This window comes from Nerophis ophidion, unplaced genomic scaffold (assembly GCF_033978795.1).
Source record: "Nerophis ophidion isolate RoL-2023_Sa unplaced genomic scaffold, RoL_Noph_v1.0 HiC_scaffold_218, whole genome shotgun sequence".
Lineage (NCBI taxonomy): Eukaryota > Metazoa > Chordata > Actinopteri > Syngnathiformes > Syngnathidae > Nerophis > Nerophis ophidion.
This window is the reverse complement of record NW_026907140.1, coordinates 95,543-110,033: the sequence shown is the minus strand read 5'-3', so window position 1 is coordinate 110,033 and position 14,491 is coordinate 95,543. Positions and strand designations below refer to the sequence as shown.

The 14,491-nt window shown below is 43.6% G+C and overlaps 1 protein-coding gene across 1 annotated transcript in view; it reads right to left on the bottom strand.

The window, feature by feature from the left end:
* Positions 1 to 2,142: 2,142 nt before the first annotated feature.
* LOC133547868 (complement component C6-like) overlaps positions 2,143 to 14,491 on the bottom strand; it is a 107,638-nt gene continuing 95,289 nt past the window's right edge. Inside the window, exons 10-12 of the mRNA XM_061893342.1 lie at positions 6,771 to 6,858; positions 4,220 to 4,464; positions 2,143 to 4,143 (exon numbers count right to left, since the gene is read on the bottom strand). Coding sequence (XP_061749326.1) covers positions 3,965 to 4,143; positions 4,220 to 4,464; positions 6,771 to 6,858 — 512 coding nt within the window. The 3' untranslated portion in view covers positions 2,143 to 3,964. The remainder of the gene's footprint in view (positions 4,144 to 4,219; positions 4,465 to 6,770; positions 6,859 to 14,491) is intronic.

Genomic DNA, 14,491 nt, shown 5'->3' with positions numbered 1-14,491 from the left:
TATTAGTGCCCAAGGCATGGGGTAACTTACACATGTGTGATGGTATGGGGGTGTATTAGTGCCCAAGGCATGGGTAACTTACACATGTGTGATGGTATGGGGGTGTATTAGTGGCCAAAACATGGGTACCTTACACATGTGTGATGGTATGGGGGTGTATTAGTGCCCAAGGCATGGGTAACTTACACATGTGTGATGGTATGGGGGTGTATTAGTGCCCAAGGCATGGGTAACTTACACATGTGTGATGGTATGGGGGTGTATTAGTGGCCAAGACATGGGTAACTTACACATGTGTGATGGTATGGGGGTGTATTAGTACCCAAGGCATGGGTAACTTACACATGTGTGATGGTATGGGGGTGTATTAGTGGCCAAAACATGGGTACCTTACACATGTGTGATGGTATGGGGGTGTATTAGTGCCCAAGGCATGGGTAACTTACACATGTGTGATGGTATGGGGGTGTATTAGTGCCCAAGGCATGGGTAACTTACACATGTGTGATGGTATGGGGGTGTATTAGTGGCCAAAACATGGGTACCTTACACATGTGTGATGGTATGGGGGTGTATTAGTGCCCAAGGCATGGGTAACTTACACATGTGTGATGGTATGGGGGTGTATTAGTGCCCAAGGCATGGGTAACTTACACATGTGTGATGGTATGGGGGTGTATTAGTGGCCAAAACATGGGTAACTTACACATGTGTGATGGTATGGGGGTGTATTAGTGGCCAAAACATGGGTACCTTACACATGTGTGATGGTATGGGGTGTATTAGTGCCCAAGGCATGGGTAACTTACACATGTGTGATGGTATGGGGGTGTATTAGTGCCCAAGACATGGGTAACTTACACATGTGTGATGGTATGGGGGTGTATTAGTGGCCAGAACATGGGTACCTTACACATGTGTGATGGTATGGGGGTGTATTAGTGCCCAAGGCATGGGTAACTTACACATGTGGGATGGTATGGGGGTGTATTAGTGCCCGAGGCATGGGTAACTTACACATGTGTGATGGTATGGGGGTGTATTAGTGGCCAGAACATGGGTACCTTACACATGTGTGATGGTATGGGGGTGTATTAGTGCCCAAGGCATGGGTAACTTACACATGTGTGATGGTATGGGGGTGTATTAGTGCCCAAGGCATGGGTAACTTACACATGTGTGATGGTATGGGGGTGTATTAGTGCCCGAGGCATGGGTAACTTACACATGTGTGATGGTATGGGGGTGTATTAGTGGCCAAAACATGGGTACCTTACACATGTGTGATGGTATGGGGGTGTATTAGTGCCCAAGACATGGGTAACTTACACATGTGTGATGGTATGGGGGTGTATTAGTGCCCAAGACATGGGTAACTTACACATGTGTGATGGTATGGGGGTGTATTAGTGCCCAAGACATGGGTAACTTACACATCTGTGAAGGCACCATTAATGCTTAAAGGTACATACAGGTTTTGGAACAACATATGTTGCCAACCAAGCAACATTTTCTTTCATGGATGCCCCTGCTTATTTCAGCAAGACAATGCCAAGCAACATTCTGCACGGTAACAGCGTGGCTTCTTAGTAAAAGAGTGCTGGTATCAATGATGTGCAGCAGGGAAGTGCACACTGAAAATGTGTGACGCATTATGAAGCCTAAACGCCCACAACAGAGACCCCGGACTGTTGAACAACTTAAGTTGTACATCAAGCAAGAAAGGGAAATAATTCCACCTGAAAAGCTTCCAAAATTGGTTTCCTCAGCTCCCAAACATTTACTGAGTGTTGTTAAAAGGAAAGGCCATGTAACACACTGGTAAAAATGCCCCTGTGCCAACTTTTTTGCAATGTGTTGCTCCCATTAAATTGTAATTTAATGATTATTCGGCAAAAAAAAAAAAAAAAAACGTTCCTCTTTCCAAACGTGAAATATCTTGTCTTTGCAGTCTATTCAATTAAATATAAGTTGAAAAGGATTTTCAAATCATTGTATTCTGTTTTTATTTACCATTTACACAAGGTGCCAACTTCACTGGTTTTGGATTTTATCGAAGATATCTTCTATAAAAGATGTATCAATATACCTTATCTATTAAAAAACTAGCACCATCATAAAAAAAAGCTAGCAAAGCTGCAATTCTGTTCAATTAGTTTTAATCAGCCCCTTAAGTCATCAAGCAGTTACAAAAGTATAACATGACATTGCTAATAATTGTATTTCTAAATATGTTGACACACAGACTGTTGTTGCAGCACCCCCCCCCGCCCCCCCCACACACCTTTCTCGCAGCCATTTGTGTGCAACTGTCCGAGTTTGCACATATTTTCTGTACGTGCAATATAAGGACGCAAAACAGTCTTAATAAATCCCACTGAAAAGCAGTACATGGTTTCTTTGCATGTCTTCCCTAGTACTGTAGACATTGTAGTCTTCATCATTCATACATTCTGCATAAACATGAACACGCTAAATGGATTGCACTCAGTATTTTGCACATCCAAAAAATGCAATCATCTGCACACAAGCTTAGTGGATCAGCTTTGGGGGAACTATCATGTTTGCAGGTGTTTAACCACATGCGAGACTTTAGTAGATAAGTCCCACAATGGTTTAAACACACTATGGCACTATAATCCATTTAAATGTAGACTTTATATCGGGGGTGTCCACTCTGTTCTCATTTTATAAACCCATAAAGTATGTACTTTAAAAAATTACTTTTTGATTTCAGATGATATTTTTGGGCTTGGGTGTTTCGGCCTTTTTTCCAGGTCCTGGTGATTTGACCCACCTGCCCTTGGTTGGGAATAAGGAAGCTTTATAATCAGGGACAGGATTTATTTAGTTTTACTTTGCTTTTTGTGCTTTATGCTCTCCTAGCCCCGCCTGCCCCGTGTGCACTTCCCTGCTGCACATCATTGATTTAGTTTTTTCCTGCCCTTTGCCTGCCGTCTCTAAATCCTGGGATCCAGTCAAACACCAGCCCCTTAAGATACATTCCACATGTTTTTTTTAAAATTATACTTTTAATGTTTTGTTTTAATAACAGTACCGTATTTTCTGAACCATAGGGCGCACCGAACTATAAGGTGCAGTGCCGAGGAGTGGGTTTAGTCAGGTCTATTTTCATACAAAAGGAGCATCAGATTATAGGGCGCATTTAAGGGGTCATATTTTATTTCATTTTTCTAAATGTAAAACATTTCCTTGTGGTCTACATAACGTGTAAAAGATGCGTCTTAAAGTCAAAAAATGCCGTAGTGAAGTGAATTATATTTATATAGCACTCTTCTCTAGCGACTCAACGCACTTTACATCTTGAAACCCAATGTCCAAGTTACATTTTTAAAGCAGTGTGGGTGGCACTGGGAGCAGGTGGGTAAAGTGTCTTGCCCAAGGACACAACTGCAGTCACTAGGATGGCAGAAGCGGGGATTGAACCTGGAACCCTCAAGTTGCTGGCATGGCCACTCTACCAAATAAGCTATACCCTAAACAAATGATTAGGGCCCACAAATGGCCTCCTAACTCGACTTTATACAACCCTGGTTAATATTTTCCACAACTAGCGACATTTTGTCGCTTTGGAGGGTTTCATTTGATGATTCAAGCCCTAATTGTTGGAGAGAAAATGTAGTGTAGGGTCACACAGAGCCCCCGGTATCACACAGTACAGGATCCTTCATTGAAGATCTCAAACTGGTAGCTGGGCCACACAGAGTCCTCGGTATCACACAGTACAGGATCCTTCATTGAAGATCTCAAACTGGTAGCTGGGCCACACAGAGTCCTCGGTATCACACAGTACAGGATCCTTTAGCTGGGCCACACAGAGTCGCCGGTATCACACAGTACAGGATCCTTCATTGAAGATCTCAAACTGGTAGCTGGGCCACACAGAGTCCTCGGTATCACACAGTACAGGATCCTTTAGCTGGGCCACACAGAGTCGCCGGTATCACACAGTACAGGATCCTTCATTGAGGATCTCAAACTGGTAGTTGGCACACCTGAGGGCGACCATGGAGCAAAGATTCATGCTGCGAGTCATCTGGCCTCGAGTCAGCTTGAGGCAGAACATGTGCTCCGTGGCTGGAGGACAATCCCGAGCTGCTCTGCATTCACATTTTGTGGAGGCTGAGGACACGGCACACAGGGCAGACATCTTTGTTTCAGTGCTTTCAGTAAAAAGAAGAGATGTTTCCCCACTTACACGAGCAGCTCTCCCATTCGTAACAAACATTGAGGTCGCACGGCTCCCGAACAGAACTCTTCAAGGCCCACGCGGCTCGGAACCTGGCCCACTCCAGTTCAGCCGGACCTACAGCGTCGCAAGCGCCGTCGCTCAGGAAGAGGAGGGGGTCGCCGTGGCAACGGGCAGCGTGGAAGGAGCAGAGGGACATCGGCACGGTGACGTTGACGTCGGTGTTCAGGACGCACAGACTCTCCGGTTCGGTTCTGGTTGTAGAAACACAGGCACAGTACGTTTAGTGTTCTCTTGAGACCAGTAGAAACGTCGACTCACACCGGAGTCAATGAAGAGAACGTCGTTGTAAGCTTGGCCATTTACTTTTGACATTTCTTCATAGACAAGATGGTGAAAAACTGAAAAGATCAAAGAGACACAAACACACTTAATACCTCTCTACATATTTGTCTACAATGACATATAAAATGTAACTGTAATGTCCCAAAATGTCCAGCAGAGGGAGACTCCCATCTGCCCGAATGACTTGAACACAGTGTATCTAATTCGACAATTTTACAATAAAACTAATAAAAATGTCAATCAATCAATCAATATTCAACTTATCAGCTTTTTTTTAAGGTGTCTGACATGTTGTGAACTTGCTAAAGACAACTTACGGCATTGCTTCTTCGCCGCTTTGTGTAGAATGGCAACAGAAATGACTACAGAAGACCGCAACATGTATGACTTGCTTTCGAACGAATACCGGAAGTCAACCGACATGAAGTCATTTAGCGGAAGTGACATCATCTAACTGCTGTTTACCGATTATTGCATACAATAAATATAAACAACTTTATCTCCAAATTAAAGCATTGCAGTCACTAATACAAAGTTTTATGTAAAGAATATTAACAATTGACTTCAGGACAACTCAGTAGGTACAAGTCAGTTGAATCTAATCCAGTTATTACGGTCACTTGTTGCAAATGTTTATCTTCAAATCAGAGGAAATTAATTGATTACCATGAATTGATTAACGTGGACCCCGACTTAAACAAGTTGAAAAACTTATTGGGGTGTTAGTAACACCCCAATGTTACCACTAAATGGTAACACTGTTACCATTTATGGAATATGTATTGAACTGTGCAATCTACAAGTAAAAGTTTCAATCAATCAATCAATCAATCAATCAATCAAAACACCAACGCGAGGAAAGGCTTTTGGAGGGGGAGGAGTCAGCGATGCATAAGGTGACGCCTTCACACTGCAGCCCAATTTAGGCTTAATTAATGTCAAAGTGTGTGCAGCAAGCTGTTGTAGATCTTTGATCAGTCTGTAGTGGTCAGTGCCCTGTACTTTGCAGTTCTTTGTTGGGCCAGCAGCACCAGCAACAAGGGACTCAAAGCAGATTGATAAAGTGATCTGAAAAGAAACACTGGCCATCACAGACAATCCTGCCCACCGACTCCAGCAGACAATTGAGGGACGGCGGAGCTCATACTCCAACAACCTCCTTCAGCTTTGTTCCCACACTGTTTGATTCGAGACCTTCTTCATTCTGGACTCCATCCAGCTGTATAATCACTCGCCATACAGCAATGTATATTCTGAGTTTTACAAGAAACATGTGCTTTTGTAAGGTTTGAAACACATTTTTTTTTACTCAATATGATAGTAATGTCTGCGATGAGGTGACGACTTGTCCAGGGTGTACGCTGCCTTCTGCCCGATTGTAGCTGATATAGGTACCAGAGCCCTCCGCTGTCCCAAAAGGGAATAAGCGGTAGAAAATGGATGATAGTAATGTTTTTAGAATCCTGAGAAAATGTGTTTGAAGCAATAAATGACAAATAAATAAATGGATGATACTTCTGTAGCACTTTTCTACCTTCACTCTACTCAAAGCACTTTGACACTATTTCCACATTCACCCATTCACACACACATTCACACACTGATGGCAGGAGTTACCATGCAAGGCCCTAACCATGACTCATCAGGGATTGAACCAGGAACCCTGAGGTTGCTGGCACAGTCACTCTCCCAACCACGCCATGCCGTTTGTTTCAAGCATAACTTCTAAATGAAACATTCAATATGTCTAATAATGTCTGAATTGATGTATCTTTGCGAGTTTTACTAGAAACCTGCTTTTGTAAGGTTTGCAAAGAAAAACTTTTTTTACAACTCAATATGACAATAAGTTCTTAGAATCCGGAGAAAATGCCTAACATGCAGTAAAAAATGGTTTAAGCATAACTCCCTAAATCAAACATGCAATATGTCTAATAATGTCTGTAATAATGTATCTTTGTGAGGTTTACTAGACACACGTGCTTTTGGAAGGTTTGCAAACACAAACATAATTTTTTGCTGAATATAAGAGTATGTTTTTGGAATACTGAGAAAATGCAGATGAAGCAATAAAAAATGGTTTCAAGCATAACTCCTAAACCAAACATGCAATATGTCTATTCATGACTTGATTAATGTATATTTGTGAGGTCTACTAGAAACATGTGTTTTTGTAAGGTTTGGTAAGACAAACTACTGATGAATAAAACCTTACAAGCAGATCTCCCGTGGAATGCAAGCACATTGAGAGCCTTGACGTTCTTCACCAGGACCACACTGACTGTCAGCTTCATACGCTTCCTCTGCAGCAGACAGGAAGAAACAAGACTTTACATTCAAAAACATCACAAGTACAATATCCTCAGCAAGCCAGACTGGGACTAGGGCCTACTTTACAACTGTGCAGTATAGTATGTACCATCAGTGCAGTGTAGTACCAGGCTGGGACTAGTGCCTACTTTACAGTACAACTGTGCAGTATAGTATGTACCATCAGTGCAGTGTAGTACCAGACTGGGACTAGTGCCTACTTTACAGTACAACTGTGCAGTATAGTATGTACCATCAGTGCAGTGTAGTACCAGACTGGGACTAGTGCCTACTTTACAGTACAACTGTGCAGTATAGTATGTACCATCAGTGCAGTGTAGTACCAGACTGGGACTAGTGCCTACTTTACAGTACAACTGTGCAGTATAGTATGTACCATCAGTGCAGTGTAGTACCAGACTGGGACTAGTACCTACTTTACAACTGTGCAGTATAGTATGTACCATCAGTGCAGTGTAGTACCAGAGTGGGACTAGTGCCTACTTTACAGTACAACTGTGCAGTATAGTATGTACCATCAGTGCAGTGTAGTACCAGACTGGGACTAGTACCTACTTTACAACTGTGCAGTATAGTATGTACCATCAGTGCAGTGTAGTACCAGAGTGGGACTAGTGCCTACTTTACAGTACAACTGTGCAGTATAGTATGTACCATCAGTGCAGTGTAGTGCCAGAGTGGGACTAGTGCCTACTTTACAGTACAACTGTGCAGTATAGTATGTACCATCAGTGCAGTGTAGTACCAGACTGGGACTAGTGCCTACTTTACAGTACAACTGTGCAGTATAGTATGTACCATCAGTGCAGTGTAGTACCAGACTGGGACTAGTGCCTACTTTACAGTACAACTGTGCAGTATAGTATGTACCATCAGTGCAGTGTAGTACCAGAGTGGGACTAGTACCTACTTTACAGTACAACTGTGCAGTATAGTATATACCATCAGTGCAGTGTAATACCAGACTGGGACTAGTGCCTACTTTACAGTACAACTGTGCAGTATAGTATGTACCATCAGTGCAGTGTAGTACCAGAGTGGGACTAGTGCCTACTTTACAGTACAACTGTGCAGTATAGTATGTACCATCAGGGCAGTGTAGTGCCAGAGTGGGACTAGTGCCTACTTTACAGTACAACTGTGCAGTATAGTATGTACCATCAGTGCAGTGTAGTACCAGAGTGGACTAGTGCCTACTTTACAGTACAACTGTGCAGTATAGTATGTACCATCAGTGCAGTGTAGTGCCAAAGTGGGGACTAGTGCCTACTTTACAACTGTGCAGTATAGTATGTACCATCAGTGCAGTGTAGTACCAGACTGGGACTAGTGCCTACTTTACAACTGTGCAGTATAGTATGTACCATCAGTGCAGTGTAGTACCAGACTGGGACTAGTGCCTACTTTACAGTACAACTGTGCAGTATAGTATGTACCATCAGTGCAGTGTAGTACCAGACTGGGACTAGTACCTACTTTACAACTGTGCAGTATAGTATGTACCACCAGTGCAGTGTAGTACCAGAGTGGGACTAGTGCCTACTTTACAGTACAACTGTGCAGTATAGTATGTACCATCAGTGCAGTGTAGTGCCAGAGTGGGACTAGTGCCTACTTTACAGTACAACTGTGCAGTATAGTATGTACCATCAGTGCAGTGTAGTACCAGACTGGGACTAGTGCCTACTTTACAGTACAACTGTGCAGTATAGTATGTACCATCAGTGCAGTGTAGTACCAGACTGGGACTAGTGCCTACTTTACAGTACAACTGTGCAGTATAGTATGTACCATCAGTGCAGTGTAGTACCAGACTGGGACTAGTGCCTACTTTACAGTACAACTGTGCAGTATAGTATGTACCATCAGTGCAGTGTAGTACCAGACTGGGACTAGTACCTACTTTACAACTGTGCAGTATAGTATGTACCATCAGTGCAGTGTAGTACCAGAGTGGGACTAGTGCCTACTTTACAGTACAACTGTGCAGTATTGTATGTACCATCAGTGCAGTGTAGTACCAGACTGGGACTAGTACCTACTTTACAACTGTGCAGTATAGTATGTACCATCAGTGCAGTGTAGTACCAGAGTGGGACTAGTGCCTACTTTACAGTACAACTGTGCAGTATAGTATGTACCATCAGTGCAGTGTAGTGCCAGAGTGGGACTAGTGCCTACTTTACAGTACAACTGTGCAGTATAGTATGTACCATCAGTGCAGTGTAGTGCCAGAGTGGGACTAGTGCCTACTTTACAACTGTGCAGTATAGTATGTACCATCAGTGCAGTGTAGTACCAGACTGGGACTAGTGCCTACTTTACAGTACAACTGTGCAGTATAGTATGTACCATCAGTGCAGTGTAGTACCAGACTGGGACTAGTGCCTACTTTACAGTACAACTGTGCAGTATAGTATGTACCATCAGTGCAGTGTAGTACCAGAGTGGGACTAGTACCTACTTTACAGTACAACTGTGCAGTATAGTATATACCATCAGTGCAGTGTAATACCAGACTGGGACTAGTGCCTACTTTACAGTACAACTGTGCAGTATAGTATGTACCATCAGTGCAGTGTAGTACCAGAGTGGGACTAGTGCCTACTTTACAGTACAACTGTGCAGTATAGTATGTACCATCAGGGCAGTGTAGTGCCAGAGTGGGACTAGTGCCTACTTTACAGTACAACTGTGCAGTATAGTATGTACCATCAGTGCAGTGTAGTGCCAAAGTGGGGACTAGTGCCTACTTTACAACTGTGCAGTATAGTATGTACCATCAGTGCAGTGTAGTACCAGACTGGGACTAGTGCCTACTTTACAACTGTGCAGTATAGTATGTACCATCAGTGCAGTGTAGTACCAGACTGGGACTAGTGCCTACTTTACAGTACAACTGTGCAGTATAGTATGTACCATCAGTGCAGTGTAGTACCAGACTGGGACTAGTACCTACTTTACAACTGTGCAGTATAGTATGTACCACCAGTGCAGTGTAGTACCAGAGTGGGACTAGTGCCTACTTTACAGTACAACTGTGCAGTATAGTATGTACCATCAGTGCAGTGTAGTGCCAGAATGGGACTAGTGCCTACTTTACAGTACAACTGTGCAGTATAGTATGTACCATCAGTGCAGTGTAGTACCAGACTGGGACTAGTGCCTACTTTACAGTACAACTGTGCAGTATAGTATGTACCATCAGTGCAGTGTAGTACCAGACTGGGACTAGTGCCTACTTTACAGTACAACTGTGCAGTATAGTATGTACCATCAGTGCAGTGTAGTACCAGACTGGGACTAGTGCCTACTTTACAGTACAACTGTGCAGTATAGTATGTACCATCAGTGCAGTGTAGTACCAGACTGGGACTAGTACCTACTTTACAACTGTGCAGTATAGTATGTACCATCAGTGCAGTGTAGTACCAGAGTGGGACTAGTGCCTACTTTACAGTACAACTGTGCAGTATAGTATGTACCATCAGTGCAGTGTAGTACAAGACTGGGACTAGTACCTACTTTACAACTGTGCGGTATAGTATGTACCATCAGTGCAGTGTAGTACCAGAGTGGGACTAGTGCCTACTTTACAGTACAACTGTGCAGTATAGTATGTACCATCAGTGCAGTGTAGTGCCAGAGTGGGACTAGTGCCTACTTTACAGTACAACTGTGCAGTATAGTATGTACCATCAGTGCAGTGTAGTGCCAGAGTGGGACTAGTGCCTACTTTACAACTGTGCAGTATAGTATGTACCATCAGTGCAGTGTAGTACCAGACTGGGACTAGTGCCTACTTTACAGTACAACTGTGCAGTATAGTATGTACCATCAGTGCAGTGTAGTACCAGACTGGGACTAGTGCCTACTTTACAGTACAACTGTGCAGTATAGTATGTACCATCAGTGCAGTGTAGTACCAGAGTGGGACTAGTACCTACTTTACAGTACAACTGTGCAGTATAGTATATACCATCAGTGCAGTGTAGTACCAGACTGGGACTAGTGCCTACTTTACAGTACAACTGTGCAGTATAGTATGTACCATCAGTGCAGTGTAGAACCAGAGTGGGACTAGTGCCTACTTTACAGTACAACTGTGCAGTATAGTATGTACCATCAGTGCAGTGTAGTGCCAGAGTGGGACTAGTGCCTACTTTACAGTACAACTGTGCAGTATAGTATGTACCATCAGTGCAGTGTAGTGCCAAAGTGGGGACTAGTGCCTACTTTACAACTGTGCAGTATAGTATGTACCATCAGTGCAGTGTAGTACCAGACTGGGACTAGTGCCTACTTTACAACTGTGCAGTATAGTATGTACCATCAGTGCAGTGTAGTACCAGACTGGGACTAGTGCCTACTTTACAGTACAACTGTGCAGTATAGTATGTACCATCAGTGCAGTGTAGTACCAGACTGGGACTAGTACCTACTTTACAACTGTGCAGTATAGTATGTACCACCAGTGCAGTGTAGTACCAGAAAGGGACTAGTGCCTACTTTACAGTACAACTGTGCAGTATAGTATGTACCATCAGTGCAGTGTAGTGCCAGAGTGGGACTAGTGCCTACTTTACAGTACAACTGTGCAGTATAGTATGTACCATCAGTGCAGTGTAGTGCCAGAGTGGGACTAGTGCCTACTTTACAACTGTGCAGTATAGTATGTACCATCAGTGCAGTGAAGTACCAGACTGGGACTAGTGCCTACTTTACAGTACAACTGTGCAGTATAGTATGTACCATCAGTGCAGTGTAGTACCAGACTGGGACTAGTACCTACTTTACGGTACAACTGTGCAGTATAGTATGTACCATCAGTGCAGTGTAGTACCAGAGTGGGACTAGTGCCTACTTTACAGTACAACTGTGCAGTATAGTATGTACCATCAGTGCAGTGTAGTACCAGACTGGGACTAGTACATACTTTACAACTGTGCAGTATAGTATGTACCATCAGTGCAGTGTAGTACCAGAGTGGGACTAGTGCCTACTTTACAGTACAACTGTGCAGTATAGTATGTACCATCAGTGCAGTGTAGTACCAGACTGGGACTAGTGCCTACTTTACAGTACAACTGTGCAGTATAGTATGTACCATCAGTGCAGTGTAGTGCCAGAGTGGGACTAGTGCCTACTTTACAACTGTGCAGTATAGTATGTACCATCAGTGCAGTGTAGTACCAGACTGGGACTAGTGCCTACTTTACAGTACAACTGTGCAGTATAGTATGTACCATCAGTACAGTGTAGTACCAGAGTGGGACTAGTGCCTACTTTACAACTGTGCAGTATAGTATGTACCATCAGTGCAGTGTAGTACCAGACTGGGACTAGTGCCTACTTTACAGTACAACTGTGCAGTATAGTATGTACCATCAGTGCAGTGTAGTACCAGACTGGGACTAGTGCCTACTTTACAACTGTGCAGTATAGTATGTACCATCAGTGCAGTGTAGTACCAGACTGGGACTAGTGCCTACTTTACAGTACAACTGTGCAGTATAGTATGTACCATCAGTGCAGTGTAGTACCAGACTGGGACTAGTACCTACTTTACAGTACAACTGTGCAGTATAGTATGTACCATAAGTGCAGTGTAGTACCAGACTGGGACTAGTACATACTTTACAACTGTGCAGTATAGTATGTACCATCAGTGCAGTGTAGTACCAGAGTGGGACTAGTGCCTACTTTACAGTACAACTGTGCAGTATAGTATGTACCATCAGTGCAGTGTAGTACCAGACTGGGACTAGTGCCTACTTTACAGTACAACTGTGCAGTATAGTATGTACCATCAGTGCAGTGTAGTGCCAGAGTGGGACTAGTGCCTACTTTACAACTGTGCAGTATAGTATGTACCATCAGTGCAGTGTAGTACCAGACTGGGACTAGTGCCTACTTTACAGTACAACTGTGCAGTATAGTATGTACCATCAGTACAGTGTAGTACCAGAGTGGGACTAGTGCCTACTTTACAACTGTGCAGTATAGTATGTACCATCAGTGCAGTGTAGTACCAGACTGGGACTAGTGCCTACTTTACAGTACAACTGTGCAGTATAGTATGTACCATCAGTGCAGTGTAGTACCAGACTGGGACTAGTGCCTACTTTACAACTGTGCAGTATAGTATGTACCATCAGTGCAGTGTAGTACCAGACTGGGACTAGTGCCTACTTTACAGTACAACTGTGCAGTATAGTATGTACCATCAGTGCAGTGTAGTACCAGACTGGGACTAGTACCTACTTTACAACTGTGCAGTATAGTATGTACCATCAGTGCAGTGTAGTACCAGAGTGGGACTAGTGCCTACTTTACAGTACAACTGTGCAGTATAGTATGTACCATCAGTGCAGTGTAGTGCCAGAGTGGGACTAGTGCCTACTTTACAGTACAACTGTGCAGTATAGTATGTACCATCAGTGCAGTGTAGTGCCAGAGTGGGACTAGTGCCTACTTTACAACTGTGCAGTATAGTATGTACCATCAGTGCAGTGTAGTACCAGACTGGGACTAGTGCCTACTTTACAGTACAACTGTGCAGTATAGTATGTACCATCAGTGCAGTGTAGTACCAGAGTGGGACTAGTGCCTACTTTACAGTACAACTGTGCAGCATAGTATGTACCATCAGTGCAGTGTAGTACCAGAGTGGGACTAGTGCCTACTTTACAGTACAACTGTGCAGTATAGTATGTACAATCAGTGCAGTGTAGTGCCAGAGTGGGACTAGTGCCTACTTTACAGTACAACTGTGCAGTATAGTATGTACCATCAGTGCAGTGTAGTGCCAGAGTGGGGACTAGTGCCTACTTTACAACTGTGCAGTATAGTATGTACCATCAGTGCAGTGTAGTACCAGACTGGGACTAGTGCCTACTTTACAGTACAACTATGCAGTATAGTATGTACCATCAGTGCAGTGTAGTACCAGACTGGGACTAGTGCCTACTTTACAGTACAACTGTGCAGTATAGTATGTACCATCAGTGCAGTGTAGTACCAGAGTGGGACTAGTGCCTACCTTAGAGTACAACTGTGCAGTATAGTATGTACCATCAGTGCAGTGTAGTGCCAGAGTGGGACTAGTGCCTACTTTACAGTACAACTGTGCAGTATAGTATGTACCATCAGTGCAGTGTAGTGCCAAAGTGGGGACTAGTGCCTACTTTACAACTGTGCAGTATAGTATGTACCATCTGTGCAGTGTAGTACCAGACTGGGACTAGTGCCTACTTTACAACTGTGCAGTATAGTATGTACCATCAGTGCAGTGTAGTACCAGACTGGGACTAGTGCCTACTTTACAGTACAACTGTGCAGTATAGTATGTACCATCAGTGCAGTGTAGTGCCAGAGTGGGACTAGTGCCTACTTTACAGTACAACTGTGCAGTATAGTATGTACCATCAGTGCAGTGTAGTACCAGACTGGGACTAGTACCTACTTTACAACTGTGCAGTATAGTATGTACCATCAGTGCAGTGTAGTACCAGAGTGGGACTAGTGCCTACTTTACAGTACAACTGTGCAGTATAGTATGTACCATCAGTGCAGTGTAGTGCCAGAGTGGGACTAGTGCCTACT